The sequence below is a fragment of the Drosophila montana genome, unplaced genomic scaffold (assembly GCF_035044405.1).
Source record: "Drosophila montana isolate Dmon_TW-CO22-7 unplaced genomic scaffold, ASM3504440v1 contig_2178_1, whole genome shotgun sequence".
Lineage (NCBI taxonomy): Eukaryota > Metazoa > Arthropoda > Insecta > Diptera > Drosophilidae > Drosophila > Drosophila montana.
The window spans coordinates 1,024,273-1,044,463 of NW_026997075.1; the positions used below are offsets into that span (position 1 = coordinate 1,024,273).

General features: G+C 47.2%; 4 protein-coding genes across 6 annotated transcripts in view; 3 read left to right on the forward strand and 1 right to left on the reverse strand.

The window, feature by feature from the left end:
• The window catches only part of NetA (Netrin-A), a 50,971-nt gene extending 50,297 nt beyond the window's left edge, over positions 1-674 (forward strand). The window contains exon 7 of one of the 2 annotated variants that reach the window (XM_064680812.1): positions 364-674. In XM_064680812.1, coding sequence (XP_064536882.1) covers positions 364-505 — 142 coding nt within the window. In that variant the 3' untranslated portion in view covers positions 506-674. The remainder of the gene's footprint in view (positions 1-363) is intronic. The other variant, XM_064680813.1, reaches the window with a different exon arrangement.
• Positions 675-1,575: 901 nt separating this feature from the next.
• Positions 1,576-6,094, forward strand: mus101 (mutagen-sensitive 101). The gene has a single exon (XM_064680819.1). The coding sequence runs from the start codon at positions 1,678-1,680 to the stop codon at positions 5,920-5,922; it is 4,245 nt and encodes a 1,414-aa protein (XP_064536889.1). The 5' UTR covers positions 1,576-1,677; the 3' UTR covers positions 5,923-6,094.
• A 1,456-nt stretch (positions 6,095-7,550) lies between these two features.
• Gapvd1 (GTPase activating protein and VPS9 domains 1) lies at positions 7,551-19,464 on the reverse strand. 2 transcript variants are annotated; one of them, XM_064680818.1, is made up of 7 exons: positions 19,372-19,464; positions 14,383-14,546; positions 14,144-14,290; positions 9,510-13,222; positions 7,947-8,783; positions 7,795-7,891; positions 7,551-7,720 (listed from the first exon to the last, which is right to left on the reverse strand). In XM_064680818.1, exons 2-7 carry the CDS (start codon positions 14,527-14,529, stop codon positions 7,580-7,582), a joined length of 5,082 nt encoding a protein of 1,693 aa, XP_064536888.1. In that variant the 5' UTR covers positions 14,530-14,546; positions 19,372-19,464; the 3' UTR covers positions 7,551-7,579. The 2 variants fall into 2 exon arrangements, with proteins under 2 accessions (XP_064536888.1, XP_064536887.1); XM_064680817.1 differs by lacking the exon at positions 19,372-19,464 and adding an exon at positions 17,591-17,752.
• Positions 17,929-19,153, forward strand: l(1)10Bb (BUD31-like protein). Its single transcript, XM_064680820.1, has 2 exons — positions 17,929-18,098; positions 18,166-19,153. Exons 1-2 carry the CDS (start codon positions 18,005-18,007, stop codon positions 18,504-18,506), a joined length of 435 nt encoding a protein of 144 aa, XP_064536890.1. The 5' UTR covers positions 17,929-18,004; the 3' UTR covers positions 18,507-19,153.
• Positions 19,465-20,191: the final 727 nt, after the last annotated feature.

Below are 20,191 nucleotides of genomic sequence, written 5' to 3' on the forward strand. Positions count from 1 at the left end.
CTGTTACATACATTTGCACAAATATATAATCCCTCTTTTTACCCATTTTCAATGGGTTAAGGGTATAATTAAAGAGCTCTAGTCGGGAATGTTCTATGACTCTAGGTATCTCCAGCAACGTATATCAGACCAGGCCAATATTCGATTTAATAACTAAGGAGTTAACAGTCCGATCCTATTGAAATTTTCAGGGAATATCTATGACACCTTAAAGTGTATAGGTTCTTAAGCCCAAGACTTTACTGAGTTGTTTACCATTTTGGCTGGGAACGAGTGTAGATATAAAAGAACCCACATACTGAATTTAAGATATCGACTATTCACGTATTTATATCAATCTATCAACTCTTGTGCTCTTTCTAGATCCTATTTGATATTGGGGCGGGACTCAGAGGCACCGCCCGGCTATCTGGGCATTGGTCCGCGTTCGATAGTCATCGAGTGGAAGGAAGATTGGTATCGACGCATGAAGCGCTTTCAACGGCGAGCGCGCACCTGTGCGTAGATGTGCCGTCCACATCTTTGTCACAGATTTTGCTGTCAATTTAATTACCTACCTTCAACGATTTTTTTTTTTTTTTGCTAACCATATGTGTAGATTTTAGAGCCTTAATTAAGAATTTAAAATATCAAATCAAAGCGTCGCAACTCCAAAACATAGCCAAGTTTTCGCTTCACTTTGTTTCCGACTCCTATATATATATATATACATATATATACATATATACAAATGTATTATTTTTTTCTTGTTTGTTTTGGCCAAGTTAATTAGCGGTACTTTAATTTGACTAACAGCTGCATTTAATTTGATTTGTTTAGCATTTTAAGGCCTACATAGCTATATTTAATTTATTTAATTAACTTTAATTGTTATTTGACTATCAGTGTACGCAAGTATTTATATATATAAAAAACTATATATGTAATCTATATGATTTGTATTATTTTGTACCATAAGAAACCTTCTCTCAACGCCCCCTAATTCACAGATACATAAGGTCTGCTATCTATTAACAAACGCGAACAATAACTACAATAGTCTCAAGAAACAAGCAACAGCAAATTAGCCCAATAAGCATTAATATCTATAAGCAACAGAGAATGCAATGTGCGAAAACGTAAATCAAATCTTGAATAATGTTTAAAAGTAACGCATAAAACATAAATAAATAGATATTGTACAGTGCAACCCACAAATAATTTGTTTCATTTTCTGAAATATTCGAAATCATTTTCGTTTTTGAATTTCATATTTGAATTAGCCGCGAAAACATTTAAAAGTCAACTGTGACCAGTGCTGCCACCCTTGCAGCATTGCCATTATGAACGATATATATCGGCTTAGACATGGCGATGGTATTATTAATATACCCTTATTGGCAAAAGGATTAAAGCTACATTCAGGCAAAATACCAAATCGGCGACCATTAAGTATTTCAAAGTATTTTCATTTTATAATTCCTAAATATGATTTCAAAATCAATGGGAATCGTAAAATAAAAATACACAACTGCGCATTTGGTATTTTGCTCGGTGTATATCGATAACAAGTTGTTGCAATATCGAACACAAACAACCAACAGCAGACGCGCCAAAAAGCATTGGCAAAAAGTGTGGCAGCGTCGAGATTTGCAATTAGTTTCAGTTGGCACGGAATAAATAATAATTTAGGTGAGAATGAGCACGAGCCTGGACGAATCAATATGCGCATATTTTGTCAACAACACAAAAAGCGAAACGGAGGCCGACTTGGCCATCGCTGAGCAATATGCCAACGCATTAAAGCTGATGCGCGAGCAGCTGGCGGACACACAAATCCGGGAGATACGTGCGAGCGAGGGATTTCCGCTGATCGCCGGCGGCGGCCTGACCAAAAAGGATGTATTCGTGCTGGCCCACTTCGAGGGCGATCTATTCCAGCAGCTGCAGCTGACAAAAGCCCTGGTACTGGGTCCGCCGTGCATTGTGGAGTGCCTGCGCCAGAACGAGCCGGTGCCGCTGGGCAGCAGCACCATATACACAACGGCCATGCGTGACCTGCAGATCTCGGCCAGCGGCATTAGCAGCAAGGAGAAGGACGAGCTGAAGAAGCTGATACACTGGATGGGCGGACACTATTTCCAAAACTTTGGGCGCAACATCACACATCTCATTTCCAATACTATCAAGTCCAACAAGTACGAGCATGCCACGCTCAACGGTGTGTCCGTCATGCACGTCGACTGGGTGCAGCGCGTCTGGGAGTGCAGTCACAGTGGCAGCAATAGCAGCAGCATTCGTGCCACGGACCAGCAGTTCGAAAAGTACCGTCTGCCCACGTTCTTTGGGGCAAATATCACGTGCAGCGGCCTGGAGACGGCGAAAAAGGATGCGGTCATGCGTCTGGTGAATGAGAACGGTGGCATCTATCATCGCGCCTTTCGCTCCCAGCAGGTGGACATTGTGATCACGGAACAGTCGAAGACCGATTCCGACAAGTACAAGGCTGCACTGCGCTTCAAAAAGGACATCCTGCTGCCCGAATGGGTATTCGATAGCCACGAGCGCGGCTATGCGCTGCCCACCAAACAGTACGAGGTGCGGCCTCGCAAGCAGATCTCCACGCCCACCAAGCAACACGTCCATCTGAACGCTGCCGACAACACCCAGCTGTCGGATCTGTCGCGGATTAGCTTTGTCAGCGCTCCGGGACGTCGCATGTGCAGCGACCAGACCACCGTCAACGAGACGCTCAGCAGCAACTGCAGCACCAGCAGCGGCAGCGGCGGCGGCAGAATCACCCGCAGCGGGAGCGGGAGCGGTAGCCACTTGCCTGCCAAACAGCTGCTCAAGCAGGCCACCGCCAGCAGCGGCAGCAGCCATAAACAGCAAGTCTATCAGCAGACTCTGGCCGAGATTAGTCCGCGCAAGGCGAAGCAGGCGGGCAGCTTCCTGGACGGCTGCTGCGTCTATCTGAGCGGCTTTCGCAACGCCGAGCGCGAGAAGCTGCATCGTGTGCTCAATACGGGCGGCGCCACACGCTACGATGATCCGCACGAGGGCCTGACCCACATCATAGTCGGCCAGCTGGAGGATGCCGCCTATCGGCAATGGCAGAGCGAAGGACTGCTGCCCACGGTCCAGGTGGTGAGGCTCGAGTGGCTGCTGGAGAGCATGCGTGCCGGTCACGTAGTCAGCGAGCTGCCACACCGTGTCCATCTGCCGCATGGCTGTGAGGCAGCCGACGCCGCCTCGCCGGCCAGCAAGCGTACGCTGCGCTCCATGAATCACAGCTTCAAGCAGCCAACGTTGCCCATCAAGAAGAAGCTGTTCGAGCACGCAGAGGCGCAGCTGCAACCAGAGCCGGAACCTGAACCCGAACCCGATCTGCTAACACACTACTCCCAGGAACAGGAGCCTGCCATGCCGTTGCCCGCCGCCAGCTCCACCCAACTGTCGCTAACGGCCCTGACAGCTGCGCCCTCTGCTGCTCCACGGCCCTCTGGTTTGCCTGTCGCGCTGCCCGATCTGAGCGCAAGCACGCTCTCCATAGACTTTGACAGGCTGGACTACTTCATGGGCGCATCGGTGTACGTGCACGAGGCGTGCTTTAGCAGCGAGCTCTACGACCAGATGCTCAGCGAGTGCAAGGCCGCCCAGGGCTCCCTGGTGCCGCCCAGCTACACGGATCCGGTGGACTATGCCATTGTCAGCTTCGAGCAGGTGATTGATGAGTCCGTGCTGCCTGTGAGTGCCCGTCATGTGGTCACCGAGCTGTACCTGGAGAGCTGCATGAAGCAGAACAAGCTGCTTCCCCTGGAGTACTATCATCGGCCGGTGCCATATGGCGCGCGGCTGGAGCCACTGCGTGGCATGACCATTGTGGTGTCCATTTATGCGGGCCTAGAGCGTGACTACATCAATGCGCTGGCCGAGCTGCTCGGCGCCGTGCTGAACAAGGCGTTTGTGAAGAAGGAGCGGCCGCTTCTGATCTGCTCCAGTGCCGAGGGCTCCAAGTACGAGGGTGCCCTCAAATGGGGCTATCCGGTGGTGCACGCCGACTGGCTGCTGCAGTGCGCCCAACGCGGCGAGAAGCTTCCTTACGCGCGTTTCCTTGTGGGTAAAAGCGCCAGCGATTTCCCCGTCTCGCCCGGCCTCCGGGAGAGCAACAAGAGCAGCAGCAGCAAAACGCTGACGCCCAAAAGCAATACGCCTATCACGCCCCTTAATAAGTCGTCCGCGGCGGCGGAACAGCAACAGCAGACGCTGCGGGAGGAGGATAAGGAGCAGCAGCCCCATCAGCCCGAGTTAACGCCCCTGCGTAATCCGCGCATCTCGGAGCTGGTCACGGGAATGGCCAGCACGCGGCGACGCAGCTCGGGCGGCGCCTCGACGCCCGAGTCGCCGCACACGCCGCTGAACCACAAGACCAGCGCCGGCGGCGCTGCGTGCAATTTTGATTTCCTGGAGCAGGTGGTGCAGCGGCTGGACACGAGCCAGGCGCGCGATTGCGTGCGCCAGATAATACGTGAGATGCGCGAGAACCAAACGCCGGAGCTGGAGCGGATCAGGCGACAGGCGTGCACGCCCGTCAATCGCCGCCAGACAACACGACCCGCCCCGGGCATACCCAATTTCTGTCTGACTCCCGAGTTCCAGCAGCGCATGGCCGACGATTTCGAGCGCCGCTGGCGACTGCCCAAGCACCAGATTAAGCCGGACACGCCCCTAACGGTCATAAGGCAGCGTGTGATGCGCATCACCTGCGAGACGCTGGGTATTGACTACAACGCCGCTGAGGGCGGCGAGAGTGTGGATGAGGAGGAGGAAGCGCATCATCAGAAGAGCAGAGGAGCGATGGAGCCGCCAGTGGGGCGTCTACTATTCCAGCCAGAGCCAGCGACCAACATTACGGCAGCCGCCGCCGCCGCACCCGGCTCACCGTTTGTGCCCAGCACCCAGAGTCCCAGAACTGCGAGTGAGGAGCTGCCCAGCGGCAGCACAATTAACTTTGACAAGATCAGCTTCGAGGAGACCACGAACAATTCAATGGAGCTTAAGCAGATTACCGACTACCTGAAGAGCCGCGAGTCACGCAGGAGCAGCCTGAAGCGCGACCATGAGGGTCAGACCAGAAGCGAGGCACAGTATGTGCAGCCATTCGAGTCGGAGGGCTTTGCTTTGACCGCCGGCGAGGATATTGTGGGCTGGCGTGATCCCGCCGAGTTCAATGGAGGCAAGCGTAGCTCCGATGCCGACTCGCCGCGTATGCGGTACCAGGGCACGCCCTGCTTCAGCATCTCCTGCGGCGACGATGAGCAGAAGCGCACGCTGCTCATGGAACGCATTCGGCTGCTGGGCGGCCAGATCTGCCAGAATCTTTCCAACTATGATGCCGCCTGTACGCATCTGCTGTGCGAGCGTCCGAATCGCGGCGAGAAACTGCTCGGCTGCATGGCGGCCGGCAAGTGGGTGCTGAATATCAATTATATCGAGGAGTGTCATGCCCGTGGCGCCTTTCTCGATGAGTGTCTATACGAATGGGGCAATCCCAAGGCACTCAATCTGCCCACACTGGCGCCGGAGGAGCAGCAGATCGCCGTCGCCGCACATCGCTGGCGCACCGAGCTAACGGCCGGCAGCGGCGCCTTCAGCGATTATTGTGTCATACTCAGCCTGCAGGAGCGCAATCTGGCGGCCATCAAGAATGTGCTACGTGCCGGCGGCGCCACCATTTTGGAGCCTAGCTCACCCTTCAGCTCGGACGCAACGGCGGCTAGTGCCACCCACTGCTTCGTAGACATCAAGAAGGCGCCTCTGGACGCACAGGACTTTGCCTACCTACAGCAGCGCGGCGTCCGCATCATGTCCCAAATGTGCATCAACAGCTATCTCATGGGTGGACGCGATACCAATCTGGAGAAGTACGTCCTGCGGCAGTAACAACCGAATTCCGGAGTTCTTATATTTATCTCCATTTAATTTCCTTTTTTTTACTTGTTTAAATTCACTTCATGTTTAATAATGTTGGATCTGATGTCCAGACCCGACCGAAGTCTGATTTCAATCTAGTTGTAAGATTGCTATTAAATGTTCGTTTAGATAAAACCGCAAATTGAACCGATTTTTAGAAACAGAGACAGCAATTGGGAAGTTGGGTGAGTGAGCACTAGTTAGTACTCATATAATATAAAAGTATTTGGAGATAACTCGTGACCAGGTCTGAATTTCCTCTACATACGTACATATATTTCTATTGATATATAAATATATATGTAAATATGCACTTACCCGAAAAATTCATATCAAAAAGAACGATATTTTTTAGTATAGGCATCTATTAGAGCGAGAGAGAAAGACAGCCAGAGTTGGCCTGTAAGAGAGTAAATTATAAGATTATAGATAATTTAAGAAAACCCCTTGGGGTCTTGCTTAAATTCGCGAGAATCGAATAGAAGGGCGATAGGCTTCTTTAATTGCATTTGGTATAAGAGAAAATACACGACGCATATTATTCGGCCTTGCCTTGAGTACAAAGGTCATATCTTTCCAAGATCGGACTTCATTTAACCGAGTTAAGGTAACTTTAAAGTTTCAAAAAATTTGTATAAATGAAATATCTCGGGTACATTAAGTCCAATCCTGGAATGATCTACCTTTGTGGACAAACACTGGTAACTACAATCGATTAGCATCCAAAAAAAAAACTAATTCAAAAATGGTTCTGTTTTGAATTACATTCTTTTTGAATTCCAATCTATTTTATGGAGTTTCTTGAGTACATAAGGGCATATGTTTCGAAGATTTGGCTTGGTTTATAGTCGATTAACGGTTTCAAAAATTATATAACAATATTTTTGCAAAGTGTGCTCAACTTTTAAAGGATTAATTTAGTTTGTTTCAAAATATGAATTTCCAATTACTAAATATAACTTTTAAAGAATTTGCAAATATTTGGAATACGATATTTAAGATGAAATTTACAATTTTTAATAGTGTTTTGCACAAGTAGATTGCTTTAAAATATAGTCTCAATTGAAAGAGTTGAGACTTCTCTTGTATTATTTTGGTTTTTTTTTTTTAAGTTTTTATTTTGTGTTACACAATAAGGAATATTAAGTTGATTTTCATGTTACTTGCATGCTTATAATATGTATGTAGCTCAGTATATGTATTTATGTATGCATGTGTGTACTATGGCTACATCATGTACCTACTATGTATGTACGGGTATACAAATATATATAATGCGGCCATCGAAAAATAGTTGAAATTGCTGAGCAGCTGCCGCCTGTAGCTTATATTTTTATAGCTGCCTTTAATTTCAATATTTATAACAATTTTATACATATATGTAATTGTCGTACATGAATATATACATATATATATATATTCATGAATATATAACTATATATATATGTATATCATCTATGTGTTTATAGATTGTATTATTTGTATAGAAAGTAGATATATATATATCAATCGCCGCCTGGACACCAAGAAAAGAACATAGAAACACATAAACCGGAACTCGATACGATGCCATACTTAACTATATCATACTAAACAACTTGATCTAACGACCTCGGCGAAGACTGATTTAGTCTAGGTAGTCCATGGTCTTGATAAACTTGACTACGGAACCGAACAGCGTCCAATAGAACTCATCCTCGCCGTCGAGCTTCTTGCCCAGGAAGCAACTAATATACTCCACGGTAGAGAGCAGATAGGGTGGATTTGCCTGGTATATGGAGAGAAAGAGCGAAAGATGATTGCAGCTGCAGTGACTGGCGACTGGCACACTTGGCCACTTACCATTATAACCACATAAATGAGCACGGGCAGGACATCGTCGGCGGCAGGCACACGGCAGCTGGACATGCGCAGCAAGCTCATAATGCAGGAGATGCAGCTGTGAAAGTAAGAATTGGATATGAAGCAGTCGATTTGTGATTCGTTTCACTCACTTGATAATGCAGTTCAGCTTCTCGCGCGGCGTCTTGTAGGCGGCCATGTGGCACAGCTGCTGCTGGGCAAACGTCCAGGGCGCCTCGCCCAGATACTCCTGGGCAATGCAGAGCGCAGGATGCGCCGGATGCACAAATCGCTGCAGCTTGCCAATGTGCGCCGCGAGCACACCGTCTCTTGACACGTCAGCATCCTCGTTGGGAAACATCACCTGCTCGTACATTTGCTCCATCAGCAGTCGCTCAATGGCCACGCGTGCTGCCTCTCGCTGCCAATCGTCCTGGAGGCCGCCCTCGCGCAACTCCTGCAACAGACTCTCGACAAACTCCTCGATCAGCTCCAGCCGCTCGTCGCTAACGCTGAGCAGCGCGAACTCGGCCTGGAAGGTCTGCAGCTTCGCCTGCTGCCGTCCCAAATACAAACGCACCAGCGACTGCAGCAGGCAGCGCTGGCAGCTGCGCGCCTCGCCACGCAGTCGCTCCTCGAGCTGCTCCAACTGCTCGGCGCGCAACAGCAGCTGCTGGCGATGCACGAGCAGGTACTGCAGATAGCTTTGCCTGCGCTGCATATCGTGCTGGAGTTCCAGCAGCAGCTGGGCATGCTGCGGCCGCTCCAGTTGCGCCAAACAGCGCAGCGCCTCCGACACATACGAGATCTGTGGTAAACGCTGCAGACTGGTGCACTGCGCCAGCTGGATCTGGAGGTAAGTCTGCAGAGGCGTCGCATCCAGCGGGCGCAACGTTGTCTGCCGGAAATCGCCGCTGTGCAGATCAGTCTTGGAAAGGACCGTGCGCAGCTTCTGTTTAACACTGCTGAACACCACGCCAGGTAATTGTCTAAAAGAGAACGTTCGAGTGAGATACAAATATAAAACGAACAGGAAAGAGAGAGAGAGAGAGAGAGAGACTTTTCCACATGCCTAACCAACACCTAAAAACTCTGAGCTCAGAGCAAAAGTTACAATGCACTTTATCTGCCTGGCAAGCATTAACAATGTGACCTTTTAATACGGACTAAACACAATTTTAAAATATTTTGGAAGTTCCTTAATTTTTATACTTGATCACGAAGTGTTCCTCATCATAGCCTTTTTTCGGCTCTATTTAAGTTAGGGACTTGAGACTTGGAATATATACTCGGGAATACCCTCGAATGATAATGATTGGATTGAAAAATTGCACAGTTTTATAGCTAAAGTGACCAACTTTGGAATGAAGACGACAAATTTCACATGGTTTTGATAATAATAATGTAAAGGGAGTCTCACAAAAGGGAGAGAGAGAGACAGAGAGAGAGAAGGCCCCTGCGAGCGAGTCAGTCTATTTGTCCAGATGAGCTCGACCTCCCTGATGAAGGGAAGCAGTTGCCTTGCTAAAGGAGCCGTGGTCTGAGCTAAAGCGGCAACTCTTTAGCCAGATGCTTTCTTCTAACCCAAGTCGCGGCTGGACACTCACTGCATTGTTATTGCGTCTACCTCCAAGCAGAGATTATATTTGAGTGTGTGCGTGTGGTGTATTTGGGGTATATGCAAAATGTGACAGAAAGAGCTGCCAGGCACTTACCCGCCGTTAATGGCCTGGCCGTGCGCTGAGGGCAGACCGTGGCCATTGCCCGCGGAGTCGGAATTGGTGGCTTCGCTGGAGCTGCTGACCTTGCGCCTGTATTTGGCCAGAATGTCTTCGCTGCTATCACAGTAGTGGGCGCCGTAGCTGACGCATGCAGCGCCCGGATCAAAGCTGACGGTGCGATTTGGATCGTTGATGCCGCCGCTGTGGCTGCCGTTGTTGACGTTGTTGCCGATGCTGCCGCTGGCCAAGCGCTGGCTGGCTGCAGAGGAAGACGATTTGCTGTTGTTGCCGCGCCGATTCTTGAAGATGCCTTGCTTCAGTTTATTGAGAATGCCAGCGCTCTGCTCGCGCTGATCCCGCTGCCCGGCGCGATGCTTCTCCTTGTCCGCGCTGGCATCGAAGCTGATGCTCTTTGGTATGGCGCCAGTGGCCTTGCTGGGTTTGGACTGGCTGGCGGCAGGGTTGGGCGGATCATCGTGCAGCTGCAGCTGCTGTGCCTGGGCGCAAAGCAACTGCAGCTCCTGCTCCTGCTGCTTATCATCGTCCGTTTTGGCCTCGGCGGGCAACATGGCATGCAGCATTATCTCGTGATTTTCATAATTGAGACTCTGATGCCGGCGCTCACCGCCGCCGGCCAGTATGCCATTGCGTCGCCCATCCACGCTGGCCGTGCGCTGTTCCATGGAAATGCGACGATGCTGCACACCACCCCGCAAATGCTGGTCGTCCCCAAACCTGTCCAGCAGCTGCTGCACCAGACCGGGTGGATCCTCCTTGTCCTCGCTGTAGTCACTGAAGTCGATCAGATCATGCTGATTGCTGGCTGCTGCGTGCAGCAGCAGCTGCTGCTGTTGCTTCTTCTTCTTGTGGTGATGATGATGGTGGTGGTGGTGATGATGATGGTGTTTTTCTTGTTGCTGCTGCTGCAGCTGCAGCTGTTTGGTGGACGTCGGCTCTTCCAGATTGAGGCTCTGATTGGAAATGCTGCTCTCGGCCGAGGTCTGGCGCCGCATGCAGGCGGTGCCCATGAGCGGGGTGCTCTTCCTGCCCTCCGCTGCGCTGCATTTGTACTGCTGCTGGAAGCTGCTGTCGGCACTGTCGCTGCCCAGGCCATGGTAGCTGGTGCGCACCGAGCTGCGCGCTAGCGACGAGGCCGCATGATAATGATGCGCATCGTCGTACGAATTGACCGCATCGAAGAACGCCGAGTCCTCCTGGCTGCGCTCGCTGGCACTGCCAGCATTGCCATTGCCGTCGGCATCCGGATCTCCATCCGCATCGCCGTCGCCGCTGCTGCCCGGCGTCTGATCGCCATCATCGAGGTTGACAGCTGGCGCCAGTGGGGCGGCAGTGTCCGATTTGGCTGTTATGCTCGCATTATCGTCCGTATCGATCTCGGCCAGCTTCTCGGAATCGCTGGCCAGCACATCGGTGCTCCAATTGGACTCGGAACGCTGATCGGAGGCGTCCAGCGCCGGAGCAGCGGCTCGTGCGAGCGCTTCTACCACAAAGTTGTTATTGTCGCCGGGCAGCACCACAGCGGTTGGTATCAGGGGCGTGGAAAAGTTGCGTTCGCGCTCCCTGTCTCTGTCCCGCTCTCGCTCAATGGTGGTATCCAGCGTGTTCTCCGAATCGCTGGCCAGCACATCCGTCGACCAGGTGTCCGAAATGATGCTCACATTCTCATCGCCCTCGAACTTCTTCAGCTCGAACTTGCAGAACTTGTCCTCGATGTCGGAGCGCGCCTTCGATAGCAGCATCTTTTGCATCTGTGGCGTCGGGCGTGCCGCATGATGGGCCAGCTCGCCGCCGGCGCCATCGCCATCGGTTACCTGGGACGACGGCGTGTCCCGGCCACTAATGTTGGGCGTGCCACGGCCGGACACATTGGCGGAGACCATGTCCGATAGATTATCATCGTTTTCGGCATCGTGCACATCGCGCTCCTGCTGCTCCTCCAGATCCAGTGAGCTGGCCACCGAATGATTTGCGGAATGTGCCGCTTCGCTGATCGCCTCCAGATTGTCCGAGTTGGCAATTGAGGCGTCGTCCTGGGGTCGACGCATCGCCTCCAAGCTGCTGACATCATCCGCATTGGAGGATGCAGCTGCGGCTGCAACTGCTACCGGTACAATATCCTGCCCGATGCAGTTCATCTTCAGCAAATCCTCCTCGGTCAGTGGCTTTAGTTTGCTCTTGGAAGCCGCATTATAAATGCTAAACATCAGCACCGGCTCATCCCCGTCCGCAGCATCTGCTGCAGCATCTGGTAGAGTTGGCCCGGCTGCAACAGTTGCAGTTGCAGCTGCAGCTGCAGCTGCCCCAGCTGCTCCGTTGGTGGTGCCTCCACAGGAGCTGAGGCTGGTGTTGCTGCCGCTGTGCGAGGAGGAGCACTGCTCTAGATCTCCATTGGCCCCTGAAGATTGTCCATTTGCTGTGCTGCCATTGCCCAGCTCTGGGGCGTGGGTGCCGCTGCTGCTGCTGTTGTTATTGTTGTTGTTCTGGTTGTTGTTGTTGGTGCTGCTAAAGCTCATGCCCTTGGCCAGCTTCTTTTTGGTGGCCTTGCCAAGCCGCATGAGTCCCTTGTTCGAGCGTTTACCATTCTTCTCGGACGTGAGCGCATCGGCGGCGGCGGGCATGGAAGACGCTGCTGTACTCAACTGTGCTCCTGACTTGGGTATGCGCAACAGGATACGCTGCAGCCGCTGCCGCTCCTCGGCGGACACATCGTATTCGTCGCGTGCAGCCAGCAGGCGAAAGAAGTCGGCGAATTGCTGCAGCTCGCGCTGATTGATGGCAAGCTGGGCGCGGTCAAAGTCGCTCTGTTGCGGAAGAATGGCCACCACATCCTCGCCCGTCTGGCCCAGCAGCAGCAGCTCCATCAGCTGGGTCAGCTCGCTGGGCTCATCGCTTAGCGCCATGCGCTGCAGCAGCTGCACAATCTGGTTGAGATTGTGACGCATCTGCTCGTTCACGTTGACATCAATGATGCCTAGCAGATCGGCGCTGACAATGGCCGGGCAAATGAAGTGCGTGAAGACCAGATCCGCGAGCAGTTGACGTATCTCATAGTCGCTGTGGCGTTGCGTCTGGCGCAGCTGCTGGCCGAGCGTCTGCAGCAGCCAGCGCAGTGAGCTGGGAAAGAGCGCCCAGCTCTGTTGCAAGCAGCGCACAAATGCCTGTGCATGGCTGTGCAACTTGCCCAGGGTATCCGCATGGAAGCGCGCCACATTCCGCTGATAGTCCGCACTGCCTTCATCCTCGCCAAAGCGACGTTGACGCTCGCGCGCCGTAAAGCTCTGCAGCAGCTTGTGTGGATCCACATCGAGCAGCACCTCGTGCTCGCTCAACACCGCCATCAGCGGCTCATGCAGCGCCGCCGTCAGAAAGATGCGCGCCGAGAAGAGCGACTCCACCAGCCGCTGATAGAGCCGGGCAAAGGCGCTGCCATTTGTACGCAGCAGACGACGCGGCTGCTCGCTGCTCAGCAGCTGCAGCTCGATCAGCTCCCGCAGTAGCTTCAGCAGCAGCTCCACATCCTTTGTGTTGATCGCATTCCCATAGAGACCTGTTGCGATTGTATTCACGATCTGACCCAGCTGCGCCGGCGCCAGCAGCGACAGGCGATCCGCTGTGGCCAGCGACAGGGCCAGCAAATATGGCGCGTTGTACAAATAGTTGAACAGATCCTCATAGGCAAGAGCGTGCTAGAGTGCGAGAAAGCGAGAGACACAAAACTGGTTAGAAACATAAATCACTATCTCTATCTCTATCTTTATATATAAAAGAGTTTGTCCCGACTTATTTGTGATTAACGGTTAAACGATAAGGAACAGAAGCTGCTTTTTGTGTTGAAACTGAGCACCAAGATGTTGTTTTGGAAAATACTTCATGAGCCTGCGTGGCTTAACTACCTGAGCGTCGGACTAACGAGCGAGAAGTAGCTGGTTTAAATTCAGCAGAAATATTCAATTTTTATACATGTTTCTTATTATTCACAATGAGAAAATCAATAATAATGAGACACAACTAAGAAATTAAAAGCATTTTCTTTTGTTTAGATTTGTTAGCACTTCCCAATTAGTCGATTGAGTAATATGCGTCGTCAAACTAAGCGCGATATTCAGAGTTTGAGTACTGAGAAGCAGATGATGATAAGGAGAAAGAAACATTTGACACCAGCCCAGCGTCAAGACTGGCCACTAATGAGCTACTTATTTTCTCGACTTATTAGCAGATAACCCATTTCATTCCCTTCGTTTACTCCACAAGCATTACAATGGGCCAATTAGCTGATGGTTATTATTAGCCCCGACTAAATAGCCAATATGTAGGTTGGATTAAGTCACATAAGTTGCTGATAACTTTCGACTACAATTTACGCCTTAAAGTTACCGACATGCATTAAATTTGAACTAAAAATAGTTTCCGGAATTGTAACGACTCCGTACAAGGGCAAAGCTGTATCTAAATGAATGTTTCCTCTATTCGCATCGGAAAATGTTCTTTGTTGTCTGGATTTGCATGCGCAGAAGCCAACTGATATGTACATGATACATGGATATATAGTGCGAATATACATTTATATGTATATGAACATGAACATATATTTGTTTTGGGTTACCAACCTCGTAGGGCAACACCTGTTTGGCATCCATAAATGGGGCATTGTCGTAGGCGCTAGCACGTCGGCAACAGAGAAGCGGATCGTGATCCGTTCTGGCCAGCAGCAGATCATGCAGGTTCTGTCTTTGTTGAGCGCAGATGTACGCCAGCTAAACGAGTGGAGATAAAACAGGGCGGGGATGTTAATTAAATAAAGAGCAATGCGACGTGACATCGTTAATATGTAAATATGGGTGCGAACCTTTGTTATTGTCGCCGCATTGGTCTCCAGCGCACCGGTGAGCTGGGCAAAGGCCGCCTGCTCGTGCTGAATGAAGAGCTGCTCCTGGCGCAGGGTGCGTGCCAGATCCATGATCTCCAGCAGATTGCCGGCAGCTGTGGGCTCCATGGTCAGGCCCTAGCTGACTGTAAGAAACAGAACAATATTCCATTTAATCTACATTTAAAATTATTAAATTATTACATTTAAAATGTCTTTTTTTCATTCATAATATTTCTAAGGAACATTCCGTTATTTATCAAACTCTTTTTTAAAGTTGTTTTTCTTTTATGACTGTTCAATTTAATTTAATATTTATATTATACAACAATTAAAGAGAAATATTGGATATTGATAAATGTTGGAACTGATTGGAATACATGGAAATTGTTGCAGCTGCATGGAACTTTGACAGAATTCTATTTTTGCTTATCGAATTTCGAACGCTTCCCTTTCCGACATTTTAGTTCAGTTGTTCAAGGTTGTTCTGCGTTTTCAATTATAATGCATGGCTTATTGGATTTACATGTACATACATGTCCGTATGGGTATTACAATAATTGGGATTTAAAATGTATAAAGTTGAATTGTTGTATCGCAACTTTCCCTGCTGTTTCCCATACTCAAGTCAAAAACTATTTGTACGCCAATTAACGCGCATTTGCTATTTGACAGGGCTACGCGTCAGTTACATTCATCTGATAAATACATGTACTGATAATGCATATATGTATATATATATACATACAATAAAGCTAATGTAGCTGAACAGCATTAGCTCGTGCAAAGCGAGCTATTGCCAAAGCTTATCAACCTGTTTTGATTTCACAGCATTACGAGTCTGAAATCTATGTGCCCATTTTGGAATACAAATTTAACTACATATCTATTATTTTTAATTTTACTTTAAATTCGAAACACTATATTTCCAGCGTTACATTTGCCCAACGGTAACAGAATAAAACAAATAAGCTCTAGTTGGGAGTTCCCTCTTCTACCCTCGTTAGTTAGCTAAGGGACGTGGGCGGGGGCGACGATAGCTATAAAAAGAAAGATACTTGATATATAAATATACACTATTCAAGAAGCTACATGTCGAATTTGGTGACTCTAGCTCTTATAAGCCAAGAGATTTGCTCAAAAGACAGGATTACGATAACGATTTTTATGGATTACTTAGAAACGGCTTCGATTATCGGACAAACCCGTACTGCGTTGGCACTAGGAGGACTTACGTTCAAAATTTCAAGTCTCTAGCTCTTAAAGGTTCTGAGATCCTTGAGTTAACACATACGGACAGACGGACTAGCTAGATCGTCTCTGCTATCGATGCTGATCAAGAATATATACATAATTTATGCGATCGATTTGCACAAAAACATTTTACCCTTTTTACCCCATTTCAATGGGTTCAGGGTATAAATACTTAGCATCTGTTTTAAGCAATTAAATGGGCCATTAATATCTGGGCACCCAGAGCTTTGATTGATAATACAAACATGTGACAAGCATGTGAAAGATGCCGTAAGCGAGATGCAGTTGTTGCCACAAAGTACTATTATTAGCTGTATGTGAGAAAGGTGCTTAATAGCTGCTCCTGATTCTCGATAGCACGACTGTGGGGATGCATTAATAACTTATATGATACATTGGGCCACCGATTTGACCACGTAAGTGACATGAATTGTGCAGTGTCATGCCAAGGGCTAAATAGCGAGGACACCGTATTAATAAAACAAACACATTATGGGACTGATGACGTCTTCCGCTAAGCTTACGTGTATTCAGAAATGTGATACAACCTTTGCCAGGATATAAAAAGAAGCATACAACAGTTTTCCAGCCAACTTTCACATTAGTGGGTGGATATCAAAGTCAAGCTATTACGATTAAAGATGTGCATCCATATGTTAATATGTAAATATGTATGCATGTTATTAGTCGAATGATAATAAGGAGACCGAAAATTCAATACTTAGGTTTACATAGAGATTGGTACTTTTTTTTTTTAACTATAGTACACATATTTGGTAATTATTTGACTTTTCGACTATCTTATCGATACGTGAAGCTACGTTCGGTCGACTTCAAGTCTTAGCAGTGCTTTACACACACATGACAAATTAGATAAACGCCATGACCAATTGGCAGGTAACCGGCGAGAGGTGACTGGGCTCATGGAATGCGCTGCAAGTGGTGCTGATCAAATTCTACAACGGGGAATGTGTGTGTGTGTGTTTGTGTGCAAATTGCGGAAAATGGCAAAAATGAGGAATGTGAAACAAAAAAACAAAACAATACAGATTTAATGCGCTCATTACACACACACACACATGCAGAGCCAGACATATTGCGACACAGACATCCCGTCAAGGGGGCGTTTAAATGTGCCAACAGATTGGGGGCTGGCGATCTCTCTTTGTAAATGTGTGTGTGAGCGCGCTTAAATTTGTTATTTCACGTACCATGCACTGAATACAACGAATACGAATGACAATCAAAGCGTACACGCCAATCGCCAAATGAATGGGAAATGCAATAGCAATCGCTGACGGGCGGGCAAGGGAGAGAAGCACACAAGAAGAAACAGAATGCGCGACCGAGCGCGCATTAGGCGAAGGCCAAGTGCTTCTTTGTTGTTGTCGTTGTTGTTGTTGTTGTTGTTGCTGCTGCTGATGTCTTGTGCCTTGCCGTAAAGAAAGCCAACGACTTATGAATGAAAGAGATGCGTTACAACAAATACAATCACTGTGAGCCAGCGACGTCATAACAAGCTAATAATAATAAAACGCACGCATGCATACATACGTACATACATATCTATGTTTGTATGTATAGAGAAAAATGTCTTGCATTAAAAGGCGCACACAGCCACACACGACACATTAACACACCTAAATTTTTCTTAAAGTTGTTATTTGATCTTGTAATTATTTAGCATTTATTGTCACGGCACATGAGAGACAAAACGAGGTGCCCGCCTACGCAGTCGATGGCAATTAAACAACTGTCTTATAGCGCGTGTGAAGTTGCGCTGGCGCTGAAGTTGTTTGCCAGTGCGATTTACTGTGGGCTGGCTGGCTGCTGCTGTTGCTGCTGCATATTCACATTCACATTCACATGCACACAACTACAACCACACACAACAGATATCTTTTCGACTGCGTCTGTCTTTTTGGGCTTTGCTTACTTTTGGCTGTGCTGTTGTGGCTTCGTTTAAATAATGCTTTGCTTTATTCCGTTAACAATTCATAAATGCAAAGCAGAACAAATTAGGTAAATAACATTAACAAAAACAAAAAGAAAAATCAGTACAATAGCAATCACACGCGTCGGTCAAATAGAAATAACAAAAACAATCAACTCATTACTTCTACGATTACATATACACTGAAATGGAAAATAAACCACAGCTTGTTATCGATACTCTGGGCAGCTATCGATGTGCATGTTCGCTACAGCTCTGGCAATTAGTGTTGTGCTTGCATGTAATGCGAGTGTTTCGCAACACTAAACTAGATTCCGGCATTGACAGCTGTTTTGCGCTTAGTTTTAGTTTTGTAGCACATTAAGTTACTTTGCTTTGTTAAAAAAAAATAAAAAAATGCCAAAAGTCCGTCGCAGTCGTAAACCACCACCAGATGGCTGGGAGCTAATCGAACCGACGCTAGAGGAACTGGAACAAAAAATGCGCGAAGGTATGTTAAAATGCCGAATGTCCACATACTACAAGTGGCCACATATAAAGCATTTCGGTATTTGCAGCCGAGACCGAACCACATGAGGGCAAACGCATTACAGAATCGCTGTGGCCCATCTTTAAAATACACCACCAGAAGACTCGCTACATCTACGACTTGTTCTACCGCCGCAAGGCCATCAGCCGCGAGCTGTACGACTACTGTTTGAAGGAGAAGATTGCCGACTCCAATTTAATAGCCAAATGGAAGAAGTCCGGCTATGAGAATCTATGTTGTCTGCGATGCATCCAAACACGCGACACCAACTTTGGCACCAATTGCATTTGCCGCGTGCCTAAGTCTAAGCTGGAGGAGGGCCGCATTGTGGAATGCGTCCACTGCGGCTGTCGCGGCTGCTCCGGCTAATCAATACAAATAGATTGTTCTTAATATATATAGCTTAACGACTTATAGAAATATTTTTGATTTTATTATTAATCTGTGTTCCACTTGACGATGCATCGAGTGAAACTTTAGTTTCTATGTAAATACTCTTAAATTCTGCTCAAGAATATAACAAAAATGTGTTCCTATGCGACAGAATCATATTGTACAATGACAGTTGTTTATCTGCTTTTTATAAACTTTGCATAAATACGTCGTGTAGACACGTTCTAATTTTATTGCTATCATTTTTAAGAGACTTAAATGTTCACAAATAAGCAGGACCAAAATTCAATTAAATATGGATGTTTTATATTTATTTATTTATTTAAGAATTGGTCATTTGTCTAATGTAAATTCAAGTTGAAAAGCAGTCCAAACGCACAAGATTTTTACAAATTAAGTCTGCATTATCTTCTGGTATCACTAGCAGCTCGTAAAACACATTTTATGTATTCGTAAAGTTATCCCAAATTATACGGGCGCCTGCCAAATTTGGTGTGTGACTCCCATATATCACACTTGCCAGGTTTTATGTGCACAAATGTAATAAAAGAAGTTAACTATACGAATGTGATATATGTATTACGGCTAATAAAAGAGCACTCTGTGCTTGGTTTTCAATCGAATATTTTGCTTTCGTTTCGCAATATTCAAACTAGAGTATTAAGAGATTTGTGGTCAGGTCTATACATTAAGAATTTTTTATAAATATATTAAAAATAGATATATTAAGAAATAAGCAGCTTATAAAAACAGATATTGAAAATTGTATGTAACAAATATTTTATACATACATTTTGAATTATAATTATTGGATATAGCTAAACAAAATGATTAGCGTTACCTTTTAAATGGTTCTGGCAACTATGACCTTTGCCTAAGATCATAGTTTATGCATAAATAAGGCTGGAACTCGAACCCGGACCTCTTTTTCGACTCTAGAAATTTAAATTTTAAGCAATTTAAAAAGAATTAATAATGACAATTGGTTTTAGTGAACATTCTAGATTAAGTACTTATATTATACTAATGTAAAATATGTACCTATATATAAAAATGGAAAAAACAAAAAACAACAAGCAGATTGTCTGAATAGCTATTTCAAGAACCTTCCGTTTCTATAACCGGCAGATAATACCATCGACTCTATGATTGCAAATGCTTTGTCGCCTTTGCAAAGCTGTAACTTGATGAGTATCGCAAGCGTTAAGCAACATGAAAACATTAAAGCGAGCATACTTGAGTCCCTTTCTTGTGTGCATTTCACCCTAGGGCAACAGCTAAACAATAATCGTAATTTAACAACCGCACAGTTATTTAAATGCTCACCTTGATGGCATTTCCGCCCACATTCCTAAACACGATGCTGTTGGGTGTCCTGCCAGACTGTGCTATATATTTTTAACAAAATAAGGGAAAAAAAGAGTTGTCAAGGCTCGAATGAATGCCTCAAAATCCTATTTTATTTCCATACCCACTATATATACATATACATATATACATATATAGGCGATACATGTTTGCCATTTTGTAGTAAATTCTCGCCACAAATCCTATTGGGCGTCCATTGCCGCCTCCCCACTCATGTGTGTGTGCGTGTGTGTGTGTGTGTGTGTGTGTGTTTGTACGTGTGGGTTCACGTTCTAGTCTCCGGCTTCTGTTGC

Excerpts from the sequence above, each read along its gene's own strand:
- mus101 (XM_064680819.1), top strand. The coding sequence starts at position 1,678 with ATGAGCACGAGCCTGGACGAATCAATATGCGCATATTTTGTCAACAAC.
- Gapvd1 (XM_064680818.1), bottom strand. The coding sequence starts at position 14,529 with ATGGAGCCCACAGCTGCCGGCAATCTGCTGGAGATCATGGATCTGGCA. Across the intron at positions 14,291-14,382 it reads ATGCGGCGACAATAACAAAG|CTGGCGTACATCTGCGCTCA; the intron begins GTTCGCACCCAT and ends CCACTCGTTTAG. Across the intron at positions 8,784-9,509 it reads GGCCAGGCCATTAACGGCGG|ACAATTACCTGGCGTGGTGT; the intron begins GTAAGTGCCTGG and ends GTTCTCTTTTAG.